Source organism: Dipodomys spectabilis, unplaced genomic scaffold, assembly GCF_019054845.1.
Source record: "Dipodomys spectabilis isolate Male_0828 unplaced genomic scaffold, ASM1905484v1 ptg000095l, whole genome shotgun sequence".
Classification (NCBI taxonomy): domain Eukaryota; kingdom Metazoa; phylum Chordata; class Mammalia; order Rodentia; family Heteromyidae; genus Dipodomys; species Dipodomys spectabilis.
In genome coordinates this window covers 38,224,308-38,237,574 of record NW_024870772.1, presented here as the reverse complement: position 1 = coordinate 38,237,574, position 13,267 = coordinate 38,224,308, and the positions used below count along the sequence as shown (strand labels likewise).

The 13,267-nt window shown below is 37.9% G+C and overlaps 1 protein-coding gene across 2 annotated transcripts in view; it reads right to left on the bottom strand.

Annotated features, from left to right (window-relative positions):
- Window positions 1-314: 314 nt before the first annotated feature.
- Nbea (neurobeachin) overlaps window positions 315-13,267 on the bottom strand; it is a 532,882-nt gene continuing 519,929 nt past the window's right edge. For both annotated transcript variants that reach the window (XM_042685587.1, XM_042685588.1), the window contains exons 55-58: window positions 8,181-8,282; window positions 6,313-6,509; window positions 5,173-5,324; window positions 315-2,151 (exon numbers count right to left, since the gene is read on the bottom strand). In XM_042685587.1, the coding sequence (XP_042541521.1) occupies window positions 2,061-2,151; window positions 5,173-5,324; window positions 6,313-6,509; window positions 8,181-8,282 (542 nt within the window). In that variant the 3' untranslated portion in view covers window positions 315-2,060. The remainder of the gene's footprint in view (window positions 2,152-5,172; window positions 5,325-6,312; window positions 6,510-8,180; window positions 8,283-13,267) is intronic.

Sequence of the window (13,267 nt, the reverse complement as noted above, 5' to 3'; positions counted from 1 at the left end):
CATTTCTTGATGTACTCAGATAAAGAGTTATATCGGTCATCATTTTGTTTCTTTAAAATAAAAACCCTCGAGGTGGATTATGCAGAATAAACAACCAGGACTATTTCCCTGTGGTCACTGTTGCCCCAAATCCCTGCCAGATGGTCCGGCAGAGCAGTTCACGTTTCAGCAAATTAGGATCCTCATTAGGCCTGGATCTCGTGTTTTTGTATGCTCGTCCCTTATAGGACGCACTGCTGATTTCTGAAATGCATACAACAGCTTAACGGATGTACATTAGTGAGGTGCCTGATACAATGGGAAACAACCAGTGAATTCTTTGCATATTTTATTTTTCTTTTTTTGATTTCCAACTCACACACATCTGGCATATTTTACATCTTTGCAATAAAACATGGTTACAATAGCTTAAGGAATTTATATATCCAAAATATTTCACCATGATCTCAAGATGAAATGAACTTGTCTTCCAGATGTTCAGTTTCCTCCCCATTCTAAGCTACAAACTCAAGATATTGCTTACAGCCTGGTGATGAATAACTTAATCATTATGCTGATTCCCCTTAATTTCAGAAGTTCATAAATACAAACGACAATGAAGAAGGAATAATTCAGTGCTAAAACTTACTAGTACAAGGTGGGTAACAAATAAGTAATCACATCAATAAATAATGATATGTTTCTGGTGCAAAGTGCCAATACAAAGAACTCATGATCTTGTTTTATCTTTTTAAATAAATGACTGCAAGTGAGTGTAAATTCTGAGAAAATTACATTCCTGTAACATGCCTCATAGCCCTACTGACACAATATGTACATCTATGACAATACAGTCACCAAATATACAAAGAAGAAACATGGATAAAGTGTATATACCCCTGGGTGTATAACTGGATCAGTACAATGATGGAAAATCATCTGATAGCCATCATCTTATATCATAAAAGATGAAGTGCCTTAGGTGAAGAGTGTGGCTTTTAGTGAGAATTTCACAAGAACCTAAAAGCATAACTTTAGTTATTGTTGTAAAACAAGTCATTATTAAAGAAACTAAGCTATTCAAGAACCAAAGAGGATAAAAAAGAAAAGTTAGCATTATTCTCCTCCCCTAATGTACACACACTACGCCAGTGGGATGACTCTGGAAGAGATGTCCAGGTGTGGGGAAGTCATTACTATGAGACGAATGATCTTGACTCCTGTTCATAATAATAATAAATACCAATAAAAACCAGGATCTCATCCTTAAGCCCCCTCTCTGCTGTGTCTTGAAATTATAAAGGGTAGGGCTGAATTTTCTTTGTATAAGGTACCAAAAATGGCAAATAATGGCTTAGTATCCAAATGCTTTATGAGCAAATTTCACTTAGAAGAGATGAATTTTGATTAAAAAGTGCAAATTATATTTGGGGAAAATGTTAAAAAAAATTACTGATTGAGCCCAAATTCAACCCATTCCTACAAGCTGTGTCCTTGGACAGATTTTTCTGTTTCATCGTGTGAACGCACCTGTTCCATCAAGACATCAGGAGTAAAGAACATGCAAGTTGTAACTCCACAATAAAATTAAGAAACAGTTTTGTTCTTTATACAAGGTTTTACTTTTATAAAAGTATCCCTTTAAATAAGATGCATCTGATGTACAAAGTATCAAACGTGTTTTTTTTCTCAGCTTGAAAAGAGGCTGGAAATGGGATGCAGGTTAGGTTCAAAGCTTAAACTTTGTAACAACTGGACACAAGGTTCCTCAGAATTGTCAAAAGTCTCTTGTGACGTCCTACAACCTTTTCTCAATAAACAACAATATATGAAATAATTACCCAAACATCTCCTAATTCATATAATTTACATGATAGAAGCTTGCTTGACAGCAGCTGGTGTTCAGTCCTGAAAAAGCACACAAAGTGAAATGGTTGCTGACTACAATGTACAGCTATTGCTGGGTGTGATGGAATGTACAAACAGAGGCCGATGCAGAGGAGCGTTCCCACCAGAGATGTTGCCTTGCCATGCAGCACTTGTGCTCTACTTGAACTTGGCTTCTGGTTCTTCATTGCTCTTCAATATCTGTTCTGATGTTCATAATGCCACCGATTAAAATCTATATTAAAAGCTACGATGCTGCCAGAAGCCATGCCAGTAATCAGAGTCCTGGAAAAGCAGAAACTGTAGTTATCAGTGATAGAAACTCCTGATCTCAAAGTTTCCTAAATCTTAGCTTTGTGTCCACTGAGATGGGAACAAAATTTCTTCTTGGTTTTGCCAAGAAATGCTAAGTCAGCCATATGCCTCTCTGGGTAGCTGAGGATCTGCAGATATACTGTCACCTCCACTGCTGCCACTCACAATCATACCTATGCCATTGAGAACTTCTGGCCTTTCTCCAAACCTTTCTAACATTTAGTCTCCCTTAATCGCCTCATTCTTTCAATCCTCACTCTATATCCTCTCCCTGAGCCTGGGCAGATACAGTCATAATATCTTCTCATGACACTTTCTCTGTGCACACTGGATGTCTTTGCCTACTGATGACAACAGGCCGTGTCACAGAAAGAAACCTCAGACTCAACACATCTGCTCTGAGCACTGTCTGCCTGCTGACCTCATAGGTCATGTCATCTGTCCTTTCTCCTTCATGCCTTCCAACCAATCAGTCAAGTGCTCTAAGGCTCCTTTCTGTGGGATGAGGTCATCCCAGGCTCATTGCTAGTAAGTTCATAGTCCACGTTCCATTACCTAGTGTGTTTAACTTCTAATCTAACTCTTCATTAGGTAAATATTTCTTGAGTATATATGACCAGTGTGTGTTTATACAGCTGTCTATAATGCTTAATCACATACTACTGCTGTTTCATTATCAGCAAAAACAATCAACATTAAACATGAAATTAAAATAGACATAGAAACTTAATTAGTATCTTTCCTTATTCCAGTTAGGCACTCCTGACACTGAGTCTTGGAAAACTGGAGCTCAGAGGGCTCAGTAATTGTATTATGTACCCTTAGCATTCTGCATAATACTTCACCCAAAACAGTACATGCAAATGTTGGCAAAATGGATACATGAATGAACATGAACTATTGTTCCCTAGTAGAGAACATGATTCTTTAGAAATTCTTTAGAAATACCCATGTATGGCCTATTATGCCAATTTTTTAAGCAATGATCTGTGAGACTCATCAACTTAATGTGAGACAAAGTGAAATGTCTTGATTAGTTATTAGTTAAAATTAAAAACCCAACTCATTGCCAAGTGTTGTTCATAGTGAATATCTCCAAGTGGTTATGATAATTTTATATGGTTCTTTTTGGAGAGGACTGGAAGAAGGAAGAGGAGAGAGGAATGTAATGGGACAAAAGAATATATTGTACCCATGGATAAAAGGGCATGATGAAACCCACTAAAAACTGTAAAAAAAATTCTGGAGGAAAGAGGGGTGGAATTAAAGAAGAGGAAATACAGGGGATAATTTGATCAAAGTACAATATACATGCATGGAAATAGCAAAATGAAACCCTTTGTTCACTTAATATAAACTAATAAAATTTTTCAAGAGTTAAAAAACAAATACTCATATATAAACAAATAATTTTAATTATCCACTCCTAACTTATTACCATAAATGGATTATAGTGCTTTGGAACACTATAACAATAACCTTCATCTTTCTTTAAAAACAATCTGGTTAGGGACCAAGTATCTTTTCACCAGACTAAATTACATTATTTCCCTCGATGACTTCAGTACTATTTTACTATCTTATTAAGACCTTTATTATATATCTTAATATTTAAGCTATTTTAAAACCAATAGCCTTGCAAGAAATATTTCACATAATTGAAAGCTGATTGATAGGCTTTTCTTATTTCTGTTCAATATATAACAAACTGATATACTCTATGACATTGAGAGATGATAGGTTTTTTAGTTCATGTTGTTTAACTGAGAAACTTTAAACTTTATATTTCTTGTATTCTTTTTACTTTGTTACAAACTCAAAGTGAATTTTAGGAAATAACAAAATCTTGTTGCAGAGACCATGAAAACTTGTATTAAATAAAGTTCATATAAAATATTTTAAGGGAATACATAAAATACAACAAAGTGACATGAGAAACAGGTAAGCAAGAAACTCCAGGGGGTGGGGGTGACTCAGATAATTAGTAAACAACCTATATCTTTGAATTGGAGGCAAGCTGTCATTCATCTATGCTGGAGTTTGGTTAGCTAGATGTAAGCCTCACCCTGCTGAAACAAACCTCTGCTAAAAAACAAAACAAAGCTAAATTAAACCTTTCTTTCTCGTATCACAGCCAGGACAATCCTGTATAAGATAAGCTGAGGGTCTGTGAGGAGAGATACTAAGGAACGTAAGTTCTATGTCTTGGTGAGGGAGAGGTAAGCCTCCCTAGTTTGGTAGATAGAGATTAAAAAAAAAAAAATCTATGGAAGGTATAACACGTGGCAGACGACATGGGCTTCTTTTACTGACATGCCTTCGGTAACGGCTCCCCCAGTAAAAATTGCTGCTGGTGGGGTGGGGAGGACATGCAAGCAATCAGGCAAAGCCCAGGGAGGAGCCCTGTACTGTAATGACAGGGCTAGGACTCTATTGCAGCCCCTGTCTGTGGAGAGTCTATGCTCTATTTTCACTTTCAAATAAACTTGATCTGTCTGCTTTAAACATTTTCCTGCCTTTAAATTTTTTATTAAGTAGAGAAGATGAATCCTTATCCTTAGTTGGTATCCTTGGGCCCTTAAAATGTATGTGGATACACTCATTCAACAGATCCATTTCTGAGATTTCTTAGTATTTGCTCCCTCTGTTTCCCTGCTTAGATCCTTCCTTAGGGAACTCATTTTTATGCTTATTCTAGTCCATTCACCTTAGAATATTAACAGGTGGCCTATGTCTTGAATCCAGCAAAGTGGTGTTGTCACTGAGTTTTTGTGCTCAAGGCTAGAGCTCTACCATGTGAGCCACAGATCCACTTCTGGATTTTTTAGTGGGGGATGGCGGATAGTGGACTTTCCTGCCGGGGTTGACTTCTAACTGTAATCCCAGATCTCCTGAATAGCTGGGATGATAGGCATGAGTCCCCTGCACTTGGGTGTGTAAGGAGTTTTTGATGACCGTTCTGTGACTACTTTTGTTCTTTAGGTAGCTCACCTCTGGTCATGGGATAAGTCCATTGCTCTAATACCAGCATCACATCCCGGGTAAATGTACAGCTGTTTGAAGTCACAGGCCTGCCAGACCTCCACCACGCCATTGTCCCCTCCAGTCACCAGGTTCTGACCATCGCTGCTCAGGAGAATGGCCTTCAGAGAAAGACAAAACCCACCATTTCTTTCAGGTTTTTCCCCCTCACAATAAATAGTAAGTACTGAATATCAGTCTATTGGGCTTGGAGGGCAGCTCAGGGGTAGAGCCCTAGCATGTGTGAAGCTTGTTTTGATCTCCAGCAAGGGAAAAATGAACAAAAATTACCCAGCAACCTGGAGAGCACACACCCATTCCCTAATAATAATTACCTCCTTACTCAGTCCCCTGTGCAAGAGGTCCATTCCATAAATCTCCAAAGTGGAATTCATCAAAGAAACCAAGGATCTTATAAAAACAATTTAAGCAATGACTTTTCTTTTTGTGCCTGTTCTTGGATTTGAACTTAGGGCTTGGTGCAACTATCCTTTAGTCTTTTCACTCAAGGCTGGTGTTCTACCAAGTGAGCCACAGCTCAACTTCTGTCTTTTTGCTGGTTAATGGGAGATAAGAATCTTCAACAGGACTTTCCTGTGCAGGCTGGCTTCAAATTGGTGATCCCTGGATCTTATTGTAATGGGTCCTAGTTAAGGAATCCTGTGGCAATTAGCTTTTGGACTACCTATAGCATCCACCAATGACAAAAAACACACACTTGAGACTGAGATTATATAGTAATTATGTCCATCTTCTTAATTCTTCCTTCTATTTAAACCCAAAAGCAAATGTATGTACATGAAGATCATGAAGATGGGTGTGACTTTTACCATTACTCAGAGTACTGGATTCATGTATGGAATTCCATAGTTTAATCCTGGATTTAAAAACCACTTATGAAACAACTACTATGGTCTCTAAAGTCTAATTCACTGAGTCAATTTTTTGGGATTAATGGAGTTTTGGATTTATTCAAAGTATCTTTTTGAATTTATATATCTGCTAAACCAGCACACATTTATATGTAACAGACATGCTTATTATGTTGTTTAATATAAACAATCTTTGGTCTTGCTTTTATCTTGTTTAGCACTAGACATGCATATTTACCCGTGTTGAATCATTGATTTCCATTTGAGCTAAAAGTTTCCCATTAATGCTGAAGTTGCTGAATCGCCCTCGCTCATAGTAGATGATACAGTGGCCTTCACTGGACACAGAAATCAAACGTGGGAACAAGCAGTTTTCAGGTCCCTCCAGGGCTCTCAACAGGTCTCCAGTGATGGTGTGTACGAGACAAGGGCCCTCTGCAGAATGGGGACATCAGTAACAGGTCAGTGAGTGACCACAAATGGCTCCGCAGATTTCATCAGGCTAAAAACTTACCTGGGTGGCATTCAGATTTGTTGAAAGAAGACAGAAAAGGAAAGAGGTATGTTGGCCAGAGCCGAGCACTGAACTTATATTGCAACAGAACAGATATATATTCAGTACATACTGAATATGTACATATTCAGTCCATACTCCTAAATTGCTCCAAACGTATCCAGGCAAACAACTGAGTTTTCAGACATTGGATAGTAATAGTCATAATAAAAGGACATAATTTATAGACTAAGTGAGAATAAAGGACTGAATGTCCCAGAAGGCTTTTTCCTGATGTTTTTGTACATTTTTTTTCTGGAAAGCTTAAGAGAATTATCAAAATAGTATTAATTTTCTCTAGCACCAAAATTTTCATGGTATACTATATAAATACATAATCAAGAAGTTTTACCTTTATCTATAATCAATATGTAAAATACAAAAGGAAAAGTAGGGAACTGATCAAGTAATTCAGACTATATATTAAAATACATTTTTGTCTTTTAAATATATTAGCAGTGATGCAAGGGTACAAAAGTAATTGAGGGAGACTTTAGTTTCAGTAGGATTTTACCATTGTAGAAATTGTGTTAAGATAAAAAAAACCCCACTAATTAAACTCTGAGTGTCTGTATTGTGTGTGTGTTTGGTATTATGTGGCTGTTTCTCTCCCTCTCTCTGTTTCTCTCTCCTTTCCTCTCTTTCTTTCTCCCTTCCCTCCCCCCTTGTCCTCTCTCTCTTTTGCTGGTTCTGGGCCTTAAACTCAGGGCCTGGGTGCTGTCCCTAAGCTTTTATGCTTAAAGCTAGTGCTTTACCCTTAAGCCACAGCTCCACTTCCAGCTTTTTGGTGATTAATTGGAGATAAGTCTGGTAGACATTCCCATACAGGCTGGCTTTGAACCCAGATCCTCAGGCCTTAGCCTCCAGACTAGCTAGGATTACATGCATGAGCCACAAACACCTTGTTCTCTCTTAAAAACAAACAGATAAGAAGGGGACTTTGCAGAGGAAGGTGCATCCAAGGCAAATATGATGAGTGACCTGACCCTTCAATCCCCACTGCAGGAGGACATTTCCCTTTGTGTTTTAGCTTTTTTTTCTTTGGTCAGTCGGGGGCCTTGAACTCTGGGCCTGGGCGCTGTCCCTCAGCTCTTTAGCTCAAGGCGGCGAGCACTCTACCATTTGAGCTACAGCACCACTTCTGGTTTTCTGGTGGTTTATTGGAGATAGGAGTCTCATGGTCTTTCCTGCCCGGGCTGGCTTTGAACTGTGATCCTCAGATCTCAGCCTCCTGACTAGCTAGGATTACAGGTATGAGCCACTGGTGCTTGGCAATCCTTTGTGTTTTAAATACTCTCTTTAACAGTTGTATCTTGTTGGTGCATAGCTACTTAATTTACCAGTGTTATGGTTAGCATGCTGGTGACCACAAAATGCTACAAAAATTTTATTCATATTTTAATGTTAGTACTAGTAAATATTAGTAACAAAACTAAACACTTTCAAAGAACCTAGGGGTTTCATTTGTGTGTGACCAGTCTTCTAGAAGAAATAAACCAGAAAGTACACCTTGAGAAAATGGTACAATTCAAATGAAATTAATGACTTCTGACCTTTAGCACCACTGATAACGAGTCCAAGTTCTGCACAGACAGAAACACAGACAACTTCATGGTCATGTCCTGTGAGGACAGCTCTGGGAGCAGGATAGTCACCTGAAAGAGAAGAATCGCAGTGAGTCTCTCCAGACCAAAGGCAGATAGAAGGAGCAACGCTACTAAGTTCAATGTCTTATAAAGCAATCACCAGTGATTTATGAAGGGCTTTTACTAGTTGTGTGACCATAACCAGTTACATTTTAAACTTTTTCTGCCCTTCCATCATTTGTTCAATGGTTATAAGTACTTCCTCTGTGACACAGGCTATTTAGAGGATGTGACATGTTAACATGTAATGTGCTTTGAACACTATGACGGTGGTGATAGTATGCTTTTTCCCCTGACTATAAAACTGGTATAAAAATGGTGTAATGTCTGCCAAGGCATTTTTGTGCATGTTCTTACACTTAATCATGGCAATATTCCTATGAGGTCAGGTACAACAAGGTTATTAAACTTCACAGAGCTAGCAAGTATTCGACTTGAATTTCAGCTTTCTAACTGTGAAAGCCATATTCTTACGAAATTACAAACATTCCCTAAATTCTCCAACAGAACAGGCAGAGATGATTGTTTGGGTTGGGGGGAGGTAAGAGAATGGGTGTGGGGAAAGTCAGAAAGGAGAAAAGGGAACATTAAGCTTCATTCTCTACTTTAGTGGAGTAAACCTAAGTCTGGTGGAATCATTTGGCATTCTCACTGGTAAGTGTTCTCACAGACTGAACCAATCAATCAATGCCTTCTAAGGACAAGCGATCTTCTAAGTGGGTGAGGTTTAAGTCATAAGGTCTATCCTGAAACTGTTGAAACCACAACACATCAAATACTTTTGGTGTTTGTATGCTTTTACCACTTTAAGCCACTCAAAATGAACAAGTGTGTGGAAGAAGGAATGTGTGCACGTGTGTTCAGAAGGAATGAAATCTATCTCCACATGAATGAAGAGAAAACCAGAACACTTGGAACATTTGAGAAGGATCAGCAAACTTAGGAGAGCGCCATACTCAGCACTGCCTTGGCTGGGGAAGCTCCTGGGAGAAGCCAGTTTGGCATGGAAATGAGTAATGCCTATAGTCTTGAGGTACAGGAGTGTCAGGGTGGGGGTGCAGAAAAGAAGTAAGAGAATGTCTGAAAGGAATGTAGAAGGTAAATGGAGCCATGCACCATCTTGGTAGATGGCGGGCTTGGGGTGATTTCTTTGGTAGATATATATTATCAATGCTTAATATATAATTAATATTTGAAAAATTAGATAGCTGTGGGAGCTGACAAATTGATAAGAATTTGTGAACTTGAAGAAAAATACAGCCTACAATTATGTTACTCAAACTTATACACTGAGCCCTTCTAAAGAGAATAAAGTTGTTATTGACTGCCTCCCTAGCTCTCTCCATCTCCCTTAAGAGAAGAAAAGAAGATTCAGTGATGGCCATCCTGGGCAGGATGTGAAGACCTGATTCACTGAAATGAATCTCTATGGAAGGTGATGAGAGAAAAAGACACAGAACAAGCAATAATAATATAGTCTGGGGGGCCGGGAGGATTGGGGGGGGGGCGGGGGGAGGATGGGAAGGGGAAACAAAGGAGGAGGCTACAATGCTTGATAAGAAATGTACTCATTATCTTGCCCATGTAATTGTAACTCCTCTGTACAGTATTTTCACAATAAAAAAGAAAAAAATAATATAGTCTGGATCTGGATCACTCAATGTGAATTCAATAGATATTTATTAATGCCTTCTAATACCCCACTACTTACACTAACAGCCTCATACATTGGACAACATCTTCCATTGCTCACATGCTCCCATTTCTCTTGCTGGGATTTTTGAGTTTGGGTACTGAGGTTTGAAATCAGGGTCTTGCTCTCGCAAGGCAGGTGTTCTATCACCAAATCATGCTTCAACAATTTCTTTTGGCACTGGTTATTTTGAGACAGGGTCTCACTTTTTGCCTTGGCCCGCACTTGGACTGTAGTTCTCCAATTTATACTTTTTACTCTTGCTTGGAAAATAGAAAGTCTGTGATAAACTTCAGATTTCAGATTTATATTTTGATGTAACTGCAAAATTTCTTTTCTTTTCTTTTCTTTTTTGGTCTGGTTGTGGGGCCTAAACTCTGGGTCTGGGTGCTGTCCTTCAGCTCTTCAGCTCAAGGCTAGCGCTCTACCACTTGAGCTACAGTGCCACTTCTGTCTTTTTTTTTTCTTTTTGCTTATGTGGTGCTGAGGAATGGAACCCAGGAGCTCAGCCATGCAAGTCAAGCGCTCTACCACTGAGCCACCTTCCCAGCCCCTGCAAAATTTCTTAAACTATTATAAAGATGAAACTTCTTTTTTTTGCTGCTATGTTTTATGCTGTAATAATTTTTGCTATAGAAATTTTAATTTTATATATTTTAGGATGAATTAATTATTATTAAGACAATATTGCTTATGTATAAGACAAAGGGTACAGGATTAAAAAATCAGTGACGAAGAGAGTTTATCTGATTTGGGGAGGGGAAGCAGAAATACAGAAATGGTGAGACAAAGTGTGAACCAATTCAGCAGCGATACTCACTAGATAATATGTATATGTTGGAAATGAACTTTACAACTTGGGGTGGAGGGAGAGAGAGGGGAAAAGTGGGAGAAAATGAGGGGGAACCCTGTCCAAAAAGAAATATACTCATTTCCTGACTTATGTAACTGTATGTAACTTATGTAACTCTGTACATCATGTTTACAATAAACTTTAAATTAAAAAAATAAAAAGTAAATGTCAACATGGTAAAAAAGAGATAATGTTGCTCAAATTAAGGTTCAGAGGATCCAAAATATACTCATCATTCTTCCTTTTGGGGGGCGGGCAGCTACTATAGATGATAATTTGGCTTAAGAGATCAAGGTGTTAGCTTTCTCACAGATCCCTAGTTTTCTTGTTTTAAGATTTAAATAATTTTTTAAATGCTGGTTACATATTAATTATTTGTATGTCTAAGACTAAGAATATAATTAATTCTTTTGTTCTTATCACTAAAGTAAGAAATACAGAACATTTCTGGCAACCTTAACACTATCTTATTTCTTAGGGGATATGAAGTCATTTTAAAGTTCTGTATTTCTCTTACTTCTCTTTACTGTGTACTCTTATTACTCTTTACTGAGAAGCAGAGTGTTTGGCTCAAGGTCTTTCTTTTACAGAGCTTGAGCTTGCATGATGTATGCCTTTTTCTGTGAATTCCTGTTCTGGGTGGGTGGTGGCCCCTTGCTCCTTATTCATGTTCAAGAACCACTCTGCACTTTGGTCTTTGATCTGGTCTACTTTTTAAGAGCTGTTTACTGGCTTGAGACCTTTATCTTCACTATATAGGACATAAACATTCAGGAACTATCTTGTGAGACACCTGCCTCCTGCATACCTCTTTTTTGGCACTGATATGACTTAATAAGGAATATTGGATGGCTGAACTGGTACTTAAATTCTCACCTAGTAAGATGCCATGTACTCTCCATTCTGGTCTATCAACACACCCCTTAACACACCCCTTTTCTCTTTCTCACAGTTTTAGTTGAGTCTTCTCACCCATCTACCTCCATACTGCCATTCTGATTTTGAAGCATATCTAAAACCGTGTGGGAGAAGAGGACTGGCATCCCACTCATACCAACCTTCCACTGTATTTAAATCTATAAAATCTTATTATATTACTATAATAAGTTTTGGATCATATTTCCAGGAGCTCTGGATTTGTCTGAAATATATTCTCTTAATTTACAAACTTATGTTTCCTAGATACCTTGCATTTACTGATAATACCAGCATTAAGTATTGATAAGATTTTATGTGTGATATTTCTTTTAATTTTTCTGAGTGTTTTGTCCTGGATAGCCTTTCAACTATGTTTCATAAAATTTTTATAATAGAGTTCTTGTGACCTAACTCAAAATATTAAAAAAAACCCTAAAATTCAACTTAATTCTATTTTATTGTAGGGAATTGGAAAAATGTACAAAAATATTCATTACAATAATTTCTATTAATAAGTAAGGCCTTTAAATGCTGCATGTGATTTACTGAATTTAAAATGTGTTATTATATCATTATAATTTCCCTAGATAATTATTCAAATTTATTCAAAATGGTAAAACTTAAAGGGGTATTGTTTAGGGGCCCTGGAAGCCTCCTTAATGGGCTCTAATGTAAACTGGAGAAAAGCAAATAAAAATGTTATTCTAGGATTTCTGAAAGGAAATCTACATCAAGGAGAAAATATATTCCCTCTATTTATTGCCAGGGACAGATGTTAAACACACCAACAATCACTTGAAATCACTATCCCATTCACAATTGATGGATGTGGCTCAGGGTTAAAGGGCCCACTGTGGAGGGATCTGCAGGTGAGACCTCCCTCCTAGGCCTACAGCCCCATGGCTCTCGTTGCTTCTCATTTCCTCAACAAGAGCCCTCTGTGTGATGGAATTGCTGTAAGAATAACAACACAGGTCGAGTTTCCAGTCTTCATAAAATGAACAGTGCATCTCATGTAAATCCAAAGTCATTTCCTGGATGAGAAAGAAATTACATATTAGACGCATCTATTCATATAGAGCTGATGAGGGGAGACTCTTAACAGATACTCTATGGCTCTTAGATTGATGGTCCAAGTAGAGATTACTCATGATTCTTATTTAACTCTGCTTGTACAGGGGAAACATAGGTCCCTCTGAATCAGCGGAAAAGGGATAGTAGAGTCTCTAAGAACTAAACTCTTCAGAGTAGCTTTGCTGAAGCCAGAAGTTGAGCCCTTTGGTGATGAAGGACATTCAAATTTTGCCTCTGACCTTGGCCAAGTCATTGTAGAAGCGTGGTAGAATCTGTTTTCATTTCTGATTATACGTACATAAAATATGATGGGTTTTCAATTTAAAGTTACAGAGTAAAGGATTTAGTCAAAAGATGTAGTTGTTTCATTGCAACTGTAATTTGAGTATTTCAAAGTGTTATGTACATGTTTGCTGGGACAGAGATGGGCAGTGTCAGTGAGGAGTCCCTTATATC